Source organism: Ambystoma mexicanum, chromosome 3q (assembly GCF_040938575.1).
Source record: "Ambystoma mexicanum isolate Mex_15411 chromosome 3q, UKY_AmexF1_1, whole genome shotgun sequence".
Classification (NCBI taxonomy): domain Eukaryota; kingdom Metazoa; phylum Chordata; class Amphibia; order Caudata; family Ambystomatidae; genus Ambystoma; species Ambystoma mexicanum.
Window position 1 is genome coordinate 1128629316 of NC_090926.1, and position 19111 is coordinate 1128648426.

The 19111-nt window shown below is 46.7% G+C and overlaps 1 protein-coding gene across 6 annotated transcripts in view; it reads left to right on the forward strand.

The window, feature by feature from the left end:
• Positions 1–19111, forward strand: part of PNPLA6 (patatin like phospholipase domain containing 6) — a 1092789-nt gene that overhangs the window by 330251 nt on the left and 743427 nt on the right. For all 6 annotated transcript variants that reach the window (XM_069603923.1, XM_069603925.1, XM_069603924.1 and 3 more), the window contains exon 20: positions 1604–1679. In XM_069603923.1, coding sequence (XP_069460024.1) covers positions 1604–1679 — 76 coding nt within the window. The remainder of the gene's footprint in view (positions 1–1603; positions 1680–19111) is intronic.

Here is a 19111-nt window from a genome sequence, read left to right on the forward strand (position 1 = left end):
CTATCGTCAAGCGTTCCGCAGAAGAAGTTTCATATTTTAAGATGCCTTAAGTTGTCCAATTTCTTAAAGGGTTAACAAATGTGTTCCCTCCGACACCTTTTCAGGTTCCCATTTGTGACTTAAATTTAGTTTTAAAATTTCTTGTGTGCCCCTTTTGAGCCTTTACATTCTTGCCCTTTAAGGCTCCTAACTTTTAAAACTGTTTTACTAGTGGCTTTAACTTCAGCCCGCAATGTGAGTGAGTTGCAGGTGCTCTCTTGTAAGCCTCCTCACACTATTTTCCACAAAGATAAATTGTATTTTGTAATTTTAAAGGTCAACCCTTTTTTCTTACCTAAAATAGTTTGATTTCCATCTGTCCCAAAAGAAAACTTTACCTTCCTTTTACCCGCAGGCTGAACCCTAAAAGGGCACTCAGCTTCTATATCTCTAGACTTGAAAGATTTAGACAAACTGATCAGTTATTTGGGCCTTGTTGTGTCAAAACGAACCTTATCCAGATGGATAATCCTAGCAATATCTGAATGTTACAGGTTGGCTGGGAAAGAGCCTCCAGATGGATTAAGGGCTCATACAACCAAGGGCATAGCAACTTCCACGGCTCTTCAGAGGGGTGTTCCTGTGCAAGACATTTGTGCAACGGCCTCCTGGTCATCCATGCACACCGTGTAAAACATTGTTTAGACTCCACTTCTTACCAAGGAGGCCTTTTTGCAAAAGCCGTCCTTCATTCAGTACATAATTAAAAACTCTGGTACTCCTTCCTCCAAATTACTTCTGCTGTGGGAGTCTATCTAAGATGAGGAATAAGTGGGAGGACACAATCCATTCCTCATCGACCGTCCCAACCTACCCCTCCGTACAGTTTTTACGCTTTTTGCACTTGTACTTCCTTAAGAGCCTGACATCCTTCGATGCCTGATACAACCAATAACACAGAAAAAACAGAACTGAGACCAAAGGCTGCACTCAAGCCCTTTATACGACGGATGACGGTGTGTGTGTGTGTGTGTGTGTGTGTGTGTGTGTGTGTGTGTGTGTGTGTGTGTGTGTGTGTGTGTGTGTGTGTGTGTGTGTGTGTGTGTGTGTGTGTGTGTGTGTGTGTGTGTGTGTGTGTGTGTGTGTGTGTGTGTGTGTGTGTGTGTGTGTGTGTGTGTGTGTGTGTGTGTGTGTGTGTGTGTGTGTGTGTGTGTGTGTGTGTGTGTGTGTGTGTGTGTGTGTGTGTGTGTGTGTGTGTGTGTGTGTGTGTGTTCACATCAGTATTAAAGCAGTTTATAATCAAGCAGCTCCGCACCATCCAACAACAAAGGGCTGATATAGCTGCTGATGCAACAGGATAGTTTAGCAGAAATGGAGGGGATGGAGAAAAACATTTGAGTGTCATCGGCGAAGAGATGGTAAGAGAAACCAAAGAAGGTGAGGAGGGCAGCATAGAAAGTGAATGAAGACAGAGCGAGCCTCTCAAAACATCCAAATCCTTGAGTGTGCGCACGCGTGTGCATTTGAGCACGCGCTTGTGTGTGTGTTTACACACGCCAAATGTGTTTAGAATTGAAACAGTGGATAGCTGTAATATTTAGCTTCTGCATTTTCCCTCTTTTAGGTAGTGACACGTTTGATCCATTTGCTGAGCCAAAAGATCCTTGGCAACTTGCAGCAGCTCCGAGGCCCGTTTCCAGGTAAGAGGATTTCATTCTATATCTTGGATTTCCTCTCTCATTGGTGCAGGGACAGGTGCACTTCCTTCGACTAAGCTCATTCCTGTTGTTGCCAAGGAAACCTCAGGCAATGGTGTATGCACCCTGGATCCTTCCTACGACATAGCAGAGACCTGCATGAATGATTTGTACAGGTTTAGCAGGTTCTCAGTAGCTTGGCAGATGGGCACCTGACTCCTAGCAGGCTCCTCTTCTGGTGAAGTTCAGCATAGCAGAGTTTGAGCATTCTAAGCGGAGTACAGAGGCAGACCATGAAGATGCCAGCACCCAGGCTCGATTGAAGTCTCTGCAGCACAGCTATACTGGTACCAACGGCCCAGAGTGGTCGATGCAGGCCGAGATGGACAGCTGATTTGTTAGTCCCACTAGTCACAGAGGGAGGAAGCACCTTGCAGATGTCTCTCCTGTTAAGTAGAATAATCCGAAATTCAGTAGTGTTGGCTGAGGCATCGCTGTTTGCTGTAGCAGTTCTTTGGTATGCTTTAATAGTCTTCTTCAGATCTCTTCAGGTCTGATGGTCTAATTGTTTTTCTCGACTTAACTCACTACTTATATTATTTTCTTTTGGTTTTATTTACATTTTTGTTCAGTGCTGGTCCGAGGATCTCGGAGCACCTTCAAATTTTGAAAAGGTGGTAAGTGAAACAGAAGTTAAAAAATGTTTTTAAGATAGGATAGGAACATCGCAACAGACAAGCGGTAGTAGTGAAAGAGGTGGGGCTGGATTATATGTTGGGATTATATGCAGAAATCATGCTGGGGTTTCCCCCAGCCCCCAGATATCTGCCATATCCTGCAACATTCATTCCTCTGGAGGAATGTTGATTAAAGGCGAACATTCTACCTCCCTACTTATTGGCAGCTAAAACACACTGGTCAGCCTTCCCAGGCTTTCCAGTGTAATGCCCACAAAATGCATGAAGAAGGTAGACTCCTCTCCTCCAAACAGCCACCCATCACCCGTAAAGGCAGAAGGACAGTCAGCAAAGGCCATGTCATCTGGAAGAAGACTTAAAACATGAGGAGTGGCCATTTTGAGTATATGTTCTTTCTAAATGAATTCTCATGGCTAAAAGGGGCACACATATTGATGCATCCAAATAAAATGGTAATAAGGTATCGACTACCATCAGCCAGCCAGTTTAGGAAAGCACAGGAAGTAAGACATGTTACTTCTGACAAAATAAAAGGGACACAAAGGGTCTGCACAACACTCTATGTAAGATGGGTCATGCTGTAAAGGAAAAATATAAATCCTAAAAAGGGGATAGCATCCCCTGCATTGGTAGGCACATGGTCTACACAGTGCACTCAAAATGACATAGGAAGGGGGCCCTTGGAGGTCCCTGGCAGGATTTTACTTAAGGTGAGGGGTGCTACTGTAAAACGGACCTAGATGGCTAGTACCAGTAATCTAAAAGGAAGGTGGCCCATGTCCCAGAAAAATAATCCATTGATGTCCTCTTTACCCCGCTATCCCACAAATGCAAGATTGTTAAATCTTAAAATCCTCAACAGGATTATCAGTGCCTAGATGGGAACAAACTCTGCAACCTCCTCCAATCCGGATTCCATGGCAGACACAACACGCAAATGTCACTCACGTATGCCTTAAGTCTCTGACCTCAAGTGTCAAGGTCAAGTGTCTGACCTCTCTCTCAACCATTCTCGCCTCCGTCACCTTTGTGCAGCCTTTGGCACGATTGATCACCCTTCTCTCATTATGATCCCACAGAATCTTAACATTAAGGACACTGTCCTGGAGTTCTTCACCTCATTTCTGGCTCATTATTCCTTTACGATCTCCTGGAACGATAGCACCTCCTCTAGCCCCCACCCTCTTTCAGTAAGCCTCTCCCAGGGTTTGGGCGTTGGGAGAGGCTCACTGTCTTAATTCGCCTTCTATGCTTCCCTCTTCACCTTCTTTGGTTTCCCTTGCCATCTCTTCACTGTTGACACCCAAATGTTTTTCTCCCTCCCCTCCCCTCCTTTGCTGCTAAACTGTCCTGTTGCATCAGCATCTATTTCAGCCCTTTGTTGTTGGATGGTGCTGAGCTGCTTGATCATAAACTCCTTCAATACTGATGTGATCTTCCTCTTGTATTTCAATCTCAGACCCTTCTCTCTCACATCTATTCCCCCCCCCCCAATCTCACTTCATCCCCCATAGATCCCAACTTCGGATTCTCTTCATTATCATTTTATTACATGGAATGCCACGGCTGGCTCTACCTCACATATCCCCATGTACCAATTCTCATCTTCACTAAAGATCTCAGGTCTGTGGGGATGCTCTATCTACAAAATGGCACCATATTTGGAACCTTTCATTAAGTCATTAATTATCATGGATTCTCCCACCTACTCGCTTACGGCTGTCATCCACTTTTAAACCCTCTTGTTGTTCGATTCCATATCCTACCACCACTACTCGCTTTTCCACCCTCCTGACTCCACAGCGATATAATTCCCTTGCTGCAGAAATCTAGCATATCTTTTATTGTTAGCATCATTCGAGACCACACAAAAACTTCACCTCCTGTTAATTGACTGTCCCCAAAGGTGTATATGAACATCACTTTCCTGCTTGATTCTTTGTGATTCCTTACCTTCTACCCAACTACTGTTATCTTAGCTCTATTTTGTATATGTTGTGTGTGTTTGCTGTATATAAGTATAATCTGTCCGTCAACCCTCACCGCCTGCCGTATGTCATCTACTAATCCTTTGCTTCTCTATTGTTAGGTACCCAGCTGTGGCACTGCTCCGACCATTGCTCAGCATTCTTCCTTCTAAAAGATTTAAATACATATATTTCAATAAATAAGTAAAACCTTAATTGCTTTTTCTAAGTATTGAAATAAACACTAGACATGGGAGATTGTGGCATTTAACAATGTTCAGCTAACCGACATGACTAAACTCAGTGTTTCTCTATAAAAAGCGACACGAAAAAAAGGCAGGCTCTACATATGCATCTGTATAACATCTCATGCTTCACCCCAGAGGAGCCCCGCACATTTTTGTTCCCAAAGCAGCTCATTGCTTTTTTCCCCTTGTAGTCACTGTTTGGTGAACTGTCACAGGCCATCCTTCATGGTCTGGGTAATGCAGCCTTTTTTCATCTCAGTCATGTACCCCGTGTCACTTTTGCTTAGATTATACTCATCACTGGCACTAGTAGTTTTTCCTTGTCATGTGTATTAACAAAGGCGACTCCTCGGGAGGATAGCTCAGGGGCACCGCGCTCGCCTTGGAAGCAAGATGAGACGGAGCAACACAGGTTTGATCCCCGTGTCCGTGCTTAGAAACCTCTGGGTATTAAGCGTGTTCTAAATAACCTAACATATAGTATCATAAAAGTGGGCCGTCCTTTGTTGTGTCTTGTATCTCCTAATAACATAAAAAGGTTTGTCTTCATAATGTCATTCAACAGTTTGGGATCTAGTTTGCCACAAGAAATGCTCAGTCATCACCTTCTATTCCAACCAGAAGGCAAAGGACTGCTATGACAAAAATGTCTGGGACTGAATTAAATCGATTAGACCCACTTCCTCCTTGTGAGTTCGCCGAAAGACCGCTTTCATCGCGAAGGTGGACATTCGGGGAACTGCGCATGCGTTTAATGCGCAGATAGGAAGTGAGATGGACATGGCGGCAGCCCGGACTCTGAGATAAGGAGAGGGTCTAGGGAGGTGTATGTGTGTGTGTCTGTGTTTCTGGATTGGGAGAGCAGGGCAGGGGGATCGAGGGGGATAGGGTGTGCGTACCATGTCCGAGACTGGCGGATGGGGCGGGTTATGGATCGGAGATGCAGGATATCCCCTGCATTTGGAAGGAGTCTGGGGAAGTGACAGGGAAAGGAATAAAGTTTTTTTTTTGCAGTGCTGAAATCTGGCCTTGGCCACCAGGGTACGAGGAATTCGGCCTGCATACATCAAGTCGGTTAGAGATAACAGATTAAGACAAATTGGGCAATGGCGCAAAAGGGGCTGTACGGGGCCACAGAGGTCAGTCCTGCGAATCAGATGAAGGAGAAAGAATCGAAAACCAATGCACTTGTGAGTGAAAACAAATCCTTGATTTCGGAAAACTCTAATTTGGTTGGATGTACATTGATTCCCCACAGGCCGAATGGCAAAGGTTTTTCTTTTTGCATCTTTTCCATCTCTTTTGATGGGACGTCCAGCATATCTGCTAACCGATTTTTGGCCCTGACCATTTAAATGTGTGAGGTTTTTGGTGATCTCACTCACTAACTCATTTTGTTTTGAATGCACTGGAGTCCTTCAGACTATCAGTTCAGGGGATCCTGTCCCTCATTTAAGTCTGTTATGTAGCTCTACTACCTACCTTCTGGTCAGAAGTGCATGGGAACATTGGACTCCCTTTGCTTTTACCTTAAGGGAATGTTTCCCCTATTCAATGTGGCCCAGGCATGTTGGTGGCAGTGGTACTTCGACAAAATGACTGCTGCTCTGCATGAGTACAGGCATGAGTTGTGACTAAATCACCTACATCCCTATACTATTTCTAAACCAACAGTGATCACAATCATAAAGGTAAACGAGTCGCACAATAATATTTCCCCTTTGCCTCTTTAGCTAACGTGGGCAGAGGACGGGCTACACTCTTAAATGGGTGTGAGCTGTTAACTGTTGCAACCCAAACAGTAGTAGTACAATTAACCCAAGATAAAATAATGTTTAATGTTCTACAAAATTGGGACCTCATTAAACTAAAAATGCACACAACTAATACAAATACTAACAACCCACCCCTGCTGGAGAGAACACATATAATGCAAACTTGGTGGTGAAAGGGCCCTCTGTTTCTTGAAAGCAGGGGTCGACAGGCAATCAGTTCAGCAGTATTGTCTGAAAGAAGCATTTGAGTTCGGAAAAAGGTTGTGTGTGAGGTCCTACAAGTCACTAGGTCCCTTAAAGTATACCTTTTTAGTCTTGTTCTTTTATCTCAACAGAGTCAAGCTTGGCTTCAAGGCATTTTCTGTAGCTTTTATTCTGGATCAGGTTGGTGAGCTGGGCAACTGGGTCTAGCACACAGTGTGCTTCACAAGCAGCAATGGCATGTGGCATGAAGACGCTTGGGACAAGTAGGCGATGTCTGGGTTGGTGTCGCTCACAAGTGGCTCAATGCAGGGACTGTGGCCCAGAGCTGTGCCATGACTTCTGGATTGCTGGGAGGCCCTGTCTCCAGGGGCAAGCGTAGTCCTTGCTCTGCACCTTCATGTCAGGAAGGTTGTTAGGCAAGATTTGGAAAACTACAGCAACCTTGCACTCCTGGCAATAGGAACCCAACCTTTGGTATAAGTCTGCACTACACAGGTTGGTAGTGTGGCTCAGGCTCATCTCAAGAGGGGTCAGTGTGAGCAGTAGGGTTGTAACACAGAGTTTTACAGTGACAGTTATTCAAATAAACACACTCAAGGTTTCTTGATTAAACAAGTATTAATTTATTTAACAGTCAGTTATATAAGCCTTCTTCAGAAGGGAGCAAAATATGTAACAATTATAATACACTTCAAAACACACTCTTAGTTTCTCTAAATCAGATGATAATCATTGGGGATGGCACACACACACTTCCTACACCCTCCGGTGACTTAAATAGCTAGGACACTGTGGACATTGATTTATCACTGGTACATTTAGAGCAGTTTGGTGCAAAGGTTAGATTGGGGAATAAAACAAAGGTTAACAAATAATTCAAAAACTGGTAAGTACTTTTAAAATCTTCCAATGTCAAATAGTAACCCTTTCCTTGTGGAAAGGTAAAGGCACAGAGTCAGAGGTAAGAAGAGTCTCTCAGGGAGCCAGGACACCCAATGTTAGTTGAGCAAAGTCTGGGGGAGCTGAAGATCTTCTTTGCAGGTAAGTAAAAGTCTTGCACAATGTTTTCAGAAAAGTTTGTAGAAATAAGATTCACTTGAAGGGCCACAAGCTGGGAGGTTTGTGCGGGGCAAAGCTGTAAGCAACTCTGCAAGGGCAACCAAGACAAGTCTCAACTGAGAGCAAGCAAGGTTACACAACAAGAGGTAAGTCCTCTTAAGTTTACAGTACGTTAGGTTAGACGAAATGGTTCCAGCTGGCTTCTGTTCCTTTACAGCTCTGCAGATCCTGGAGTTCCTGGGCCTAAGTCGTGCGGACTAGAGGGAGGACGTCTGGGGACCCCTGCACTGCAATGGGAAGGTCAGCGGGCAGCAATGGGCAATCTTCAATTCAGCTGCACTTAGCGATTTCAGCTCCTCACGTCTGATGGCAAATAGCAACACTGCGGTCCTCACATCTGTGGTCCAGCACTCTGTTGAAGTGGCTCCGGCTTGGTCAGTCCATCTTTGACTCCAAATTTTCCTTCTTTCCTCACTTCTCTGTCGTCTCTAAGAAGTCACACTACCAGCTGCAACTCCTCAGATATTATTCCTTTCCTCTCCTTCCCCCAGAAGCTCACTGTCTCCAGAGCTCTGGTTCTCTCTAGGCTGGACTAGTTCAACAGCCTCTTTCTAAATCTACCTGCCTCTAATCTCCGCCCTCTGCAACTCATTCAAAACAGGACTGCAAGAATTGTCCTTGGCCTCAAGCCCAGGGATCGTATCTCTCCAGGACTGACATCTCTGCACTGACTCCCAGTGGCGGTGAGGATTACGTTCAAAGCCCTCTGCATTGTCCACAAGGCCTTCTGGGGCCTGGGACCTCAATACCTTCAACTCCTTCTCCCTAAATACCTTCCTTCTGGAGCTCTTCGCTCATCCGCCTCCAACTCCCTCAGGGTTAGTCGCTTCTCCAAGCAGCGAGTTGGTGATCTTTCTTCTGCTGGAGCCTCCCTCTGTAACAGCCTCCCTGCCTTTCTGAAACTTGAGAACCATCTCTTGTTCCGGAAGCACCTCAAGACCTTCCTCTTTGCTTCTGCTTTCTCTCCTCCTCTCCCCTGCTGATCTCCTGGCTGAATCTGAACTGCACTGGTTAACTGGCTACCCTCTGGTCTCGGGCCCAGGTCTCCCCCTGACAAGTTACACACCTGCACTGCCCCCCTGACAACCCTGCACTAGGGGACGGTTTCTGTATCCCTACAGCCCCCATTAGCACTTGACACTTGATGTCTGCACTTACCCTTGCCACCAGCTGGCTGCACTTTATTAGTTTACAAGTTTTGAGCAAATATTTTTCCTCTTTTTTCAAGTACTAGGGTGATTGAGGAGATAAATGTATACAAGAGCAATTTCACCACTAGCTTCCCACCTTCCCAACACATAGGCTGTGGAATGAATACTGTCATGATGCCTACCCCCGGAGCACCAGGCCAGGCCCAGCACCCCCGGGAGCAGGCATCATGCCCCCAGGTAAAAGCCCAGCGGCCCCTTATAGGGGCTCTTTGGACTCTGTCCTGGCGCCGCTGGCGCCAGGCTCCTAAAGGAAGGTGTTTTGTGCACTTACCTGATGCAGACCATGCTGCAAGATTCAGGCCTCCCTGAGACCTGAAAGGGACTATTTTTTCATTGGGACTATTTTGCCACTCGGGCGTGGCCAGGGAAGGATACTTACCTGGAACTACTTTGGGGGCTATTTAAGCCACGCCCAGACAGTAGCTCATGCTGCGCGTTGTTCTGCATCCAAGCAGCTGAACGCTCACCGTGTCTGCTCCTGCATCTGGTCTCCAGCCACGCCCGCCTCGATCCTGGAACACCTGTAAGGAAAGAAGAGAAGAGAAAGGTGAAAACCAAGAATTTTATCAAATTTCTTACCTACATCCGGAACCTTCACGCCAGCGTTCCTGAGAAAAGACTTTCATTTAAAAGCACCGCGTTGCTCGCTGCAGCGCCGCGCTTCACTCACCTGTCCTCGGGAGTTCTTCTGGCTCCACCGCGACTGTCTGCACCGGTCGCCACATCTCTGCGCCTAGGGGAGAGAAGAAGAGACAAAAGGTGAGCAGAAGGAACATATGAGGAAAGCCTAATTTTCCGCCCTAACACTTACCGGTCTTCTGTTGGTGGACCATTCCTCATTTCGGGTCGGCGCTGCTTTGTTGGCAGGTACCGCACCCCGGCCCCTATGGGGAAAGGACAAAAGACATTACTGGAGGAATATAAAGACATTAAGAGGGATCGCCCCCATCGCTAACTCACCTGAGTTTACCATCGGCAATTCAATCCCTCAACGCATCGCCTTCATTCTGCACCTGAAATAAAGGACAGATCACAGGTTAGGAAGGCAACAGAAAAGGAGGCTCAACACTTGAACTTTTGTAATCTTCATACTTACGGCGTTCCGCTCGGAAAAGTCAAGTGGATTTTGCCAGCGCCATTCTGAAAACCAGTGAAGTAACTGGACAAACATGCGCCCCTGCACCAGAAGCAGGATGGAGAGTTCATCCTTTCAAACCATAAGGTGAGCTTCAACCGGGGATTTCGGAGGAAGTTAGAGAAGAACGAAGGGGGGAAGGGGGAGCAAGCACACTATTCTGCAGACTGTTAATCCCCTTTCTCATCTGCAGAAGGATATTCCTACGGGCCAGACAAGCAAGATTTGAGGGTCCTGTTCAGTCGGTGTTCCGAGTTCTGCGCATCACGCTCGAAGAGGCCACAGCAACCCAGACTAGACCAGCGCCTCCGTGGAAGTCAGGTGAGCGTTACAGATACTCGGTGAGTGATGATAACTTTCACTCAGCTGGATCTGTCAACATCGATTCAGGTATCACAGAAACATATTTTAATAGTTATACACAGCAATTCTAAAAAGACCATGGGCCTCATTCCGAGGTTGGTGGTAGTCATGGCGCTATTTGCGCCATGACTGCCACCAATAACGGATCCGGCACTGGTCTAGTTCAATGGGGACCTACCGGTGTAGTCTGACCTTTGCAGGACCTGTAAATCCCCATTGAAAATGCCATTACCCATTCACATTTGAACCCCCATAGAGCTCAATGGGAATGTGGAGGGCGCAAATAACGGGCTGACGTATGTCAAGCCCATTATTTGCGCCCTGGTCCCTTAACAGGTCCCATCCATAACGCCAGGTAAGACCAGGCGTTAAAGGAGGGACCCGCTAAGGGACCTTGTGGTAGGGCGGTAAGGGATTACCGGCACCGGTCTCCTTACCAGTGCCCGGTATCCCTTACCGCCCAACTTGGAATGAGACCCCATGTGTTAGAAGACCACATGAACAGTCTTATTAAAACAGAAGAAAAGGCCTGCTCAGGGCCAGTAAAACAATCAACGTTTTCACGAATAATACATAACAAGAGAACATCTCATGAATCGCATACAGATGGTTATAGCAACTATCATTGACCAAATAAGTCTACATATGACTTTTTTCTTCAAAAATATGTGATGTTAGTACCATTGGTGATTTTTGGTAAACATGAATTAGGGTCCATCTATCATGACACGTCAAATCGTGTTTCTGGGGGTAGAGAAACACATGAACCGGTTAGATCCTAATGTAATGTGTAGTCGGCCCCCTTCTTCAGGACGCTATTGGAAGTTAATTCTGAGAACATTTGGGCTATTTGCACTGGACCATGTGCACTCTCATTTCTACCTATGGATGAAAAATAAAAAACAAATTTTAAAACCAAGATACCTATGTTGTACTTATGACAGTTGTTAATCTACAGGACAGTTAAAGGAGTAGACATCCCACTGACCTGCTACTCTCGTAGCTCCTTTCAGGTGTGGGAGGATTCAAAGGTTACTTTGCATAAAGTTTATGAATCTGAGTGAATCCGCAGCTGCGAACAGAAGAAGAGAGCCTTACTTGTTTCTAAGATCATTGCTTAGAGGAGAGAAAGTGGAGATGCATGTAATTCTATTATCCTTGGATTTCTTTTGTTTTGTTAGGCAGATCTCTCGGTTTGTGTTCTGTGCTCGTTTCATGGACCGATTGATGATTCTGGGAGGGTAATGACGATTTTGTAATTTTGTACTTAATTTGTGACTGTTGGTTTTGAAATTGACAATCTCACTGCAATTGCAGCGTAACCTAAGGAAATGCCCGTAGGGGAGGTTATCCCCAATTCTCAAAGGGTGAAACTTACTTTACAGTAGTAGTGCGTTTTTATCGGTAGGCTTCTTGTATAATGTGGGAGCCAAAAGATTATTTTTTTTATTTTTTTATTTTTTAAAGATGACTAGATCTAGGAACGCTTCCCTTTCTTTGTTAAATGACATTGTAAACTTAATGATAGGGGCTTGTTGGTTCAGACACGATAGGAAAGTTGCCAATTCATCTTCCAGTCCATTCCATAACATAAAAATGTCTATATATCGATGCCACAATGTCATTTTCCCCAGGAAGGGTTTAGGAAGGGGTTAGTCACAGCATAGATGACACATTCCTCGTAATTATCCATGAAGAGATTGGCCAAATGGGGGGCAAATGTAGCCCCCATGCTTGTTCCATGGATATGTTGGTAATAGTTCTTCTTGCACAAAAAAAGTTCTTTGTGAGAGCCAATCTTATGCATTCTGTGATGAAATCAGAAGGCACTGTGCGATCTTCTCTTTTATTGATGCATCACTTCTATACGCTTAGTGTGTGGAATATTAGTGTATAAAGATTTGACATCTAGTGTTACGAGGATGTCATTTGGTCCCAATGGTAATTGATCGATGTGAATCAGTGCAGGAAGTGAGGAGCAAGCATTGCGCCTGCTAAATCCAAGAGTCTTTCTGTGGACTCTGTCCCTGGGCCACACTTTAGCTTGAGTCATGATAATCGGCATGCCGGTACCTTTTGTATCCTGGCATGCATTGTCGTGTCCTGGAGAGGACACGGTTAACGGAGCCATGGAACTCTGTCACGAAGCCCATGGACGAATGACTATGCACAATGTACGCATATGCACATTGAGGTTCCTGCGCGGCAAGTTAATTTTTTGCCGCCGAGAATAAAGACAGCTGAGCTATTCAGTGGCTCCTGTAATTATTGCACGCATAGTGCTGCATGTACGGTGGCATTCTCATTGCACACATTACCTCAGCAAGGAACACCTTTAGATAACCCAGAAAAACCAGACAATGACGACGAAGGTGGCATCTCCTCTCGGATAAAGAAGGCCCCCACTGTGACACACACTGCAGAACAACGTCGGAAGGGGCAGCCAATGTCACCCAACCACTGAGATGTCAGAAGGTGAGCCAGCTGGTGAGGATGCATGCAGCGCAGCAGCCTTTTGCCGCCCTGGCCCGTTTGATATGGGTGACCAACAAGCCCTGGGACCACGATGGGAGAGATGAATTAGGAGGTTCGAAAACTATTTGCATGCCCACGACAAAACCGTGCCTGAAAAGTTTGCCAGGCGGCTGGTGGTGAATCTAGTTGGAGATGAGGTAGAGGATCTCATACCTACCTTTCCGCCAGATGACGTCAAGACATACGCAGGCCTCAACGAAGCGCTGAGCACATACTTTGACCTGCAGCGCAACATTGATCGTGATACACACCATTAATAAGGCATGCCAGATAGTGGGTGAATCCATGGATGCCTTCTCAACCCACCTTTGTAAACTGGTGGCACACTGTGAATTCCACAAATTCACAAATGAGGAGGCAATTAGACTGAGGGTCTGTTATGGAGAATTCTCAAAAATGTGTTAACTCGCTCCACCTTAGAGACCCCCAGCAACTTTGATGGATTTTGAGGACTTGATTTTTTTAACCTGGAGAGTGTGACCCTTTTTTCCCACTCTCTCATGTATTTTAATGTGATTTTACACACTGTTTCTTTTTGGTTATGGAGTCTAACCAACTCCATAGGCATCATCTTTTACAATCGTGTCACAAAGCACCTTCAGTGCAGTACCACAGGGAAGTCTTTCACATTTCCCAAGATTTAAATACCTTTCTGAGAACAACTACTGTTTCCCAGATCAGTGGAGTGAAATTGGCTTCACTTAGTCCTGTACATTTCTAGACCCAGCACACCCTATTTTACAATAGAGTGCTGGAGTGGTTACTTAGTATACCCTGTATCTGGTTACTCATGTAGCATTTATATGTTACCCTTTCCTCTCAGAATGGCTGGTGGCAGTGGTTTTATAATGAACTACCATGATTTACCCCGACCGCAAACTGTTCGCAGCTCCGGTAACGTTAAATCGCGGGAGCCGTGTTGTTAAAAATGGCGCTGAGCCTCCTTTGTTAAAATGGTCTTCTTTTTTCACCATTTATTTGTGGAAAGGTCCTTCTCAAGTTTTTCTCTGCCCGCCAAACCAGGTTTGGTCTCTTTGTTCATTCGCCTTTGGCAGGCTTCAGGAGTGAAACCCGCCTCTGGCTCCAGAGTGTCTGGGGTAGGCAGGAAGTGAGGGAGGTGCCCGAAACTCCCTGTGCTTAGTGTCCTAAGAGACCCAAATGCACTCTGGTGATTGGCTGGCTGACTGTCCGGCAAGGACAGCCACCCTGATGGGTGAGTGACAGCTAGGCTGGAATGAATGGGAGAGAATTAAATAAAAGGCAAGTCTTTTGGCTTGGAAGGCAGAGGCGACCACTGGACGAAGGAACCGAAAAACAACTTGACGAGGACGCTTGCTGCAACTCGTGGACCGTTGGTTTGCCCGGTGAAGCCCTGCTGCAGTGACTACTTGCCAAGTTCGCATCGACCGAGAAGTCCTGCAAGGACGACTTCTCCCTTTTGAGTTGCTGGGACCAATCAACTCCCAAGTAAGCCACTTGGACACCCATCTCGGAGCTAGTTGGATTTCCTCAGAGTTACTGCAGGAAACCGTAGAGCCAGGGAGAGGGACACCAGATTGTGTGCGTTGCTGGTAAACTGGCCTAAAGCTTTTGGAAGATCCTCCGGACTCCCACGAAGCGGGACTGACCAAGCCTGACCCATTCCCCCTCCACCTTGACAGCCAGGAACCGCCTTATTGCTATTTGCTGTACTGCAAGGAGCTGAAACGCGAAACGGCCACTGAAAGTAAAGTTTGCCGGTTGCCAGTTTTGCCAGTGCAGGAGTCCCCCGACGTCCTCCCTCTTATCCCCACGACTGAGGCCCAGGAACAGTGAGATCTGCAGAGCTGTACAGGAACAGAAGTCATCAGCTGCATCTTTTCTTCTTTACCAAGGTACTGTAAAACCAGTCTAAGAGAACTTACCTCTTACTGTGGAAGTGCTTTAAACTTCTGCAACTCACAAGTCTAATAAGCTTGTGGCCCTAAATCTGATTCTTCTTTTTTTATCAAAGACTCCTAAGAACTTGTGCAAGGACTTTTCCATTTACTTACCTGAAGTGCTGCATCCTATACAAGACTTTTGCCAATTGCCTTTGGCTTGGCCTATTGAATTGATTGACTCTTCTATGCTATCTGAAAGTATTTGCCCTGCTTATGAAGATTGGTAATTTCTTGTGTTCTAATAACCTTTGCCTTTTACCAACGTTTTAAGACTGTTCTGAATGCCAACAGTAAGATATTAATGTCCTCAGCACCCTTTTTACTGAAGTCACCTGTGGGTGTAGGTTGTGTCTGTGGGCCATCCCAAAAGCGCCTTGTCTGATTCAGAAACTCAAAGTGTACAGTATTGAAGTATATTTGTGTGTTACTATTCTATTGCTGCCTCCTGAAGAAGGCTTTATAACTGACTGATAAATACATTATTAATTCTATGGCGAGACAGAAGGCGAGCATTATGCTTTCTTCCTTTATTACTGCCAATCAGCACTTTCAAATGTAAACACTTTTTTTACATTTTTTTTTTTTTTACAAACTTATCAACATTTTGTTCATGTCCCTTTTCTTGAACTAAAAGGGTTGATAGTGTATGCTCTTTCCCACAAAAAAAATGTCTTTGGACTACTAACTCCCATGCTTCCCTGTTTCTTGTAGTCCAGCCTCAAAACGTCTCTTGTCCAATCAGGCTCTGTCCTCTGCTATATGACCCCCTTCCATGAGACCATCCTCCTCTTTCTTTGTTGCTGCCATATAAGATAAGTATCATTGATAGCATAACTATGCGTGTGAAGAGTTATCATGATTTCTTTATCATAATGTCTTTAGCGAAGCGCAATTATCATACTTATGGGCCTGCGTAGTACATAAAAAAGAAAGTAGTAAAGTTAACGAGATTTTGTTCACGTATTCGCTTACCTTCGGCGGCCTGAGGCGGGGCCAAGCCACGGGCGAACGCACCCGCGTGAGGCAGCCGGCCAACCTCCTTATCCTCTCGTCCGCGCAAAGCCGGTGCAGACCTCTAGGACCTTGCCGGCGCGGGAATGGGTTTTCCCTTCGCAGTGAGCGCACGGTGCGTGGAGGTCTCTAGGACCCCGTGGACACCAATTCATGAGGAGGCAGTTTCCTCCCGTCAAACACCGCGCGAGAGAGCGCCATATTTCAGAGTTTAGCACCGGCAGACATTCCATCCAGTGGCAATCTTTATAGAAAAGTTTGTGTGGCACACTAGCTTAAGTGAAGTCCCCTCCAGCAGCTACTTGTAGCTTGAATAGATAATGGCACATTTTCTCAGCCACACAGCCTCCCAGAGCACTTCCCCAGAGTGGAGTGCAGAGGAAGAATGGGGAGAACAGACTGCAGCTGAAGAGGAGGATCTCTCTCTCAGTTTTAAGAGAGTGTTAGGAGACTCTCTTTCTCAGGCAGTATCAGAGGGCATGATGCCCCTAGCCCAGAGGCTAGAACACTTGGAAGCCATGCTACAGAAGCAGAAGGCAGATAAAGAGGTTCCAAGAAGGAAGAGGGCGCTGAGCCCAGGGGAGGGGACATCAGCAAGCCAACCTGAGGAAGAGGTTGAGGGCTGTAAGAAAGCTCAGAAGAGGACCCCCTCTTTGACGCCCCCGAGCACCTCAGAAGGGGTGAGTTTAGCACCTCAAGAATCAGCCGACCCGGTGAGTAGGCTTAAAAAAGCCTTCATGATGAGGGCGGTAGTGCCGGACTCTCAACCCCCTGCCCCAGGGGTGTACAATGAAGGGGAAGAGGAGGGTGCGGGATACTCGCCAGATGACGAAGGCGAGGAGGACATTGTCATGCCTCAGCCGAAATCCAGACAAGAACCGCGAGAGGAGGATGACGAGGGGTTGCTAGAGATGTTCGACCCCGAATCGATCGCTCATCCCAGATCCTCTATGTGGGTGCCTTCGCCCAGAGTGGCGCAATAGCTACACATTAGGAAGCCACTGGATAAGGAAGTAAGAGCGAAGATGAGAGCAGAGTGTCCCAGGCCACTGTTACCAGGGAAAGTCACCGAAACACCAGAACTAGATCCAAAGATGGTGACATTCGTCATGAAAGCAACAAAAGATATTGGGAAAGGTGTGGACAGAGCGTGGCGGGGATGCCAGGACAGAGTACTGGACATGGCAGGCCCGCTAAAATAATGGACCTGGCGGAGAAAGCCGCAGACACCGGCAAGCCAGTAGACGTTGTGGCACTGGGAAACCGGGCTCAAAGAGCTGTTTGCTTACTAGGTAACGCTAACTGCGCCCTGTCAGCAGAAAGGAGACGTGGTGTCCGACTCAAAATAGACAGAAAAATGAGTGATTTGGCCTTGTATGAGGCTGGAGGAGACGCGAAAGGACTACTATTTGGCGACACTTTCGCAAAAGAAATGTCCCAGTTTGTTGGGACATACTCGGCGCTCGAGAAGGCGCAGAATTCCATCAAGCAAATCTTCCCTGGCCGGGTTTTCGGTAGGACCGGACGGCAAAGAGGTTGGGCGTCCGGTCGTTTTGGTCAATCCACAATCCTCAAGGGCTCAGAGCCCAATACTGGGACAACCGGCAACAGTACAACTTCTTTCCTACTAGATCCAGGTTTCCCAGAAACCGCAGAAGAGGCTCCTACAGGCAGGCGAACGCACCAAGCGGTGAGTACCCAGCGAGCTGTTTTCCCTATGGGAGGCAGGACAAGTTGGTTCTTGAATGCATGGGAAGAATTATCCAGCGATGCATGGGTATTGCAAGCAGTTTCAGGCATGCAGCTAGAATTTGTAGGCGACCCCACACAAGTGCGAGAACCTATGCAGATGCACATGCCCTTAGCAGAGCGACCGCGCCTATGCAGCGAACTCCAGAGCCTAGCGGACAAGGGCGCGATAGAATGAGAAAGATCACAAAACAAGGGTTTCCTCAGCAACATGTTTCTTGTGCACAGAGGAGAAAAAGTGAGGCCCGTCATCAATCTAAATAATTTGAACAAGTGGGTAGTGTACAGACACTTCAAAATGGAGGGTATTCACCTCATGCGGGACCTTCTCAGCAGGGGATTGGTTAGTCAGGCTAGACCTGAAAGACGCCTATCTTTCGATCCCAATAGCGACTCAGCACCGGAGATATCTCCGTTTCTGATGGGGGGGACGACATTTGGAGGTTTACCTGTCTGCCCTTCGGCCTAGCTTCAGCGCCATGGGCGTTCACAAAGATCATGCGCCCAGTAGCAGCAGCCATCCGTGAGAGGGGGATCAGGATGATCTTATACCTGGACGGACGACATCCTCATACTGGGACAGTGCGCCGTCAGCCTGCGAGAGCAGGCAGTGTGGGTGTGCGAACTCATGACCTCTCTCGGCTTCGTCATAAACGAAGAAAAATCCGAACTAAACCCATTGCAGAGGATGGATTTTCTTGGTTTCGTAATAGATACCAAGAAGTCTACTTTAGAGCTGCCTGCAGCAAAAATAAAAGGCATAAAGGAGCTGAGAGCGACAGTAGCGAAGAAAGTAGTATCTCTTTGCAGCCTGGCCCGGATAGTAGGACTATCGCAGCGTCCATCCCAGCTATTTTCTCTGGTCCGCTGCATTACAGAGCACTTCAGAGGTTGAAAATAAGAGACCTCAGAGAAGGGCTAGGATACCATCAGTTAGTGACGTTAGACCAAGAGGCCATCACCGAACTCCAATGGTGGTTGCAAAATATGGAAGCCTGGAATGGCCGTGCCATTTTCGGAGACACCCCAGACATCGTCATAGAGTCAGACGCGAGCAGAGCAGGTTGAGGGGCGCGATGCGGCTCCTTGCAAACAGGAGGGAAATGGTACGCCCAGGAACTATCGCTCCACATAAACTGCCTGGAACTTCTGGCAGGTTCTTTCGCAGTGCAGGCCTTTATCAAGGACCGAGCCAAATGCTGCGTACTTCTGAAAATTGACAATATATCGGCAGTCTGTTATATCAACAAACTGGGAGGGACCTCCTCCAGGATGTTGGCCGAGTTGGCGAAAGATTTTTGGCATTATTGCCTGAGGCAACAAATTTCGGTATCAGCAGCATACTTGCCAGGAGTGCAAAACACGATAGCGGACTGGAATTTGCGATATTTGGTAGACTCCAGCGACTGGAGTCTTCCCGACAGAGGTTTTTCAGCTTTTTCAAGCCTTATGGGGTCCCCTGGACACCAACCTATTTGCATCCAGGCTAAATGCCCAG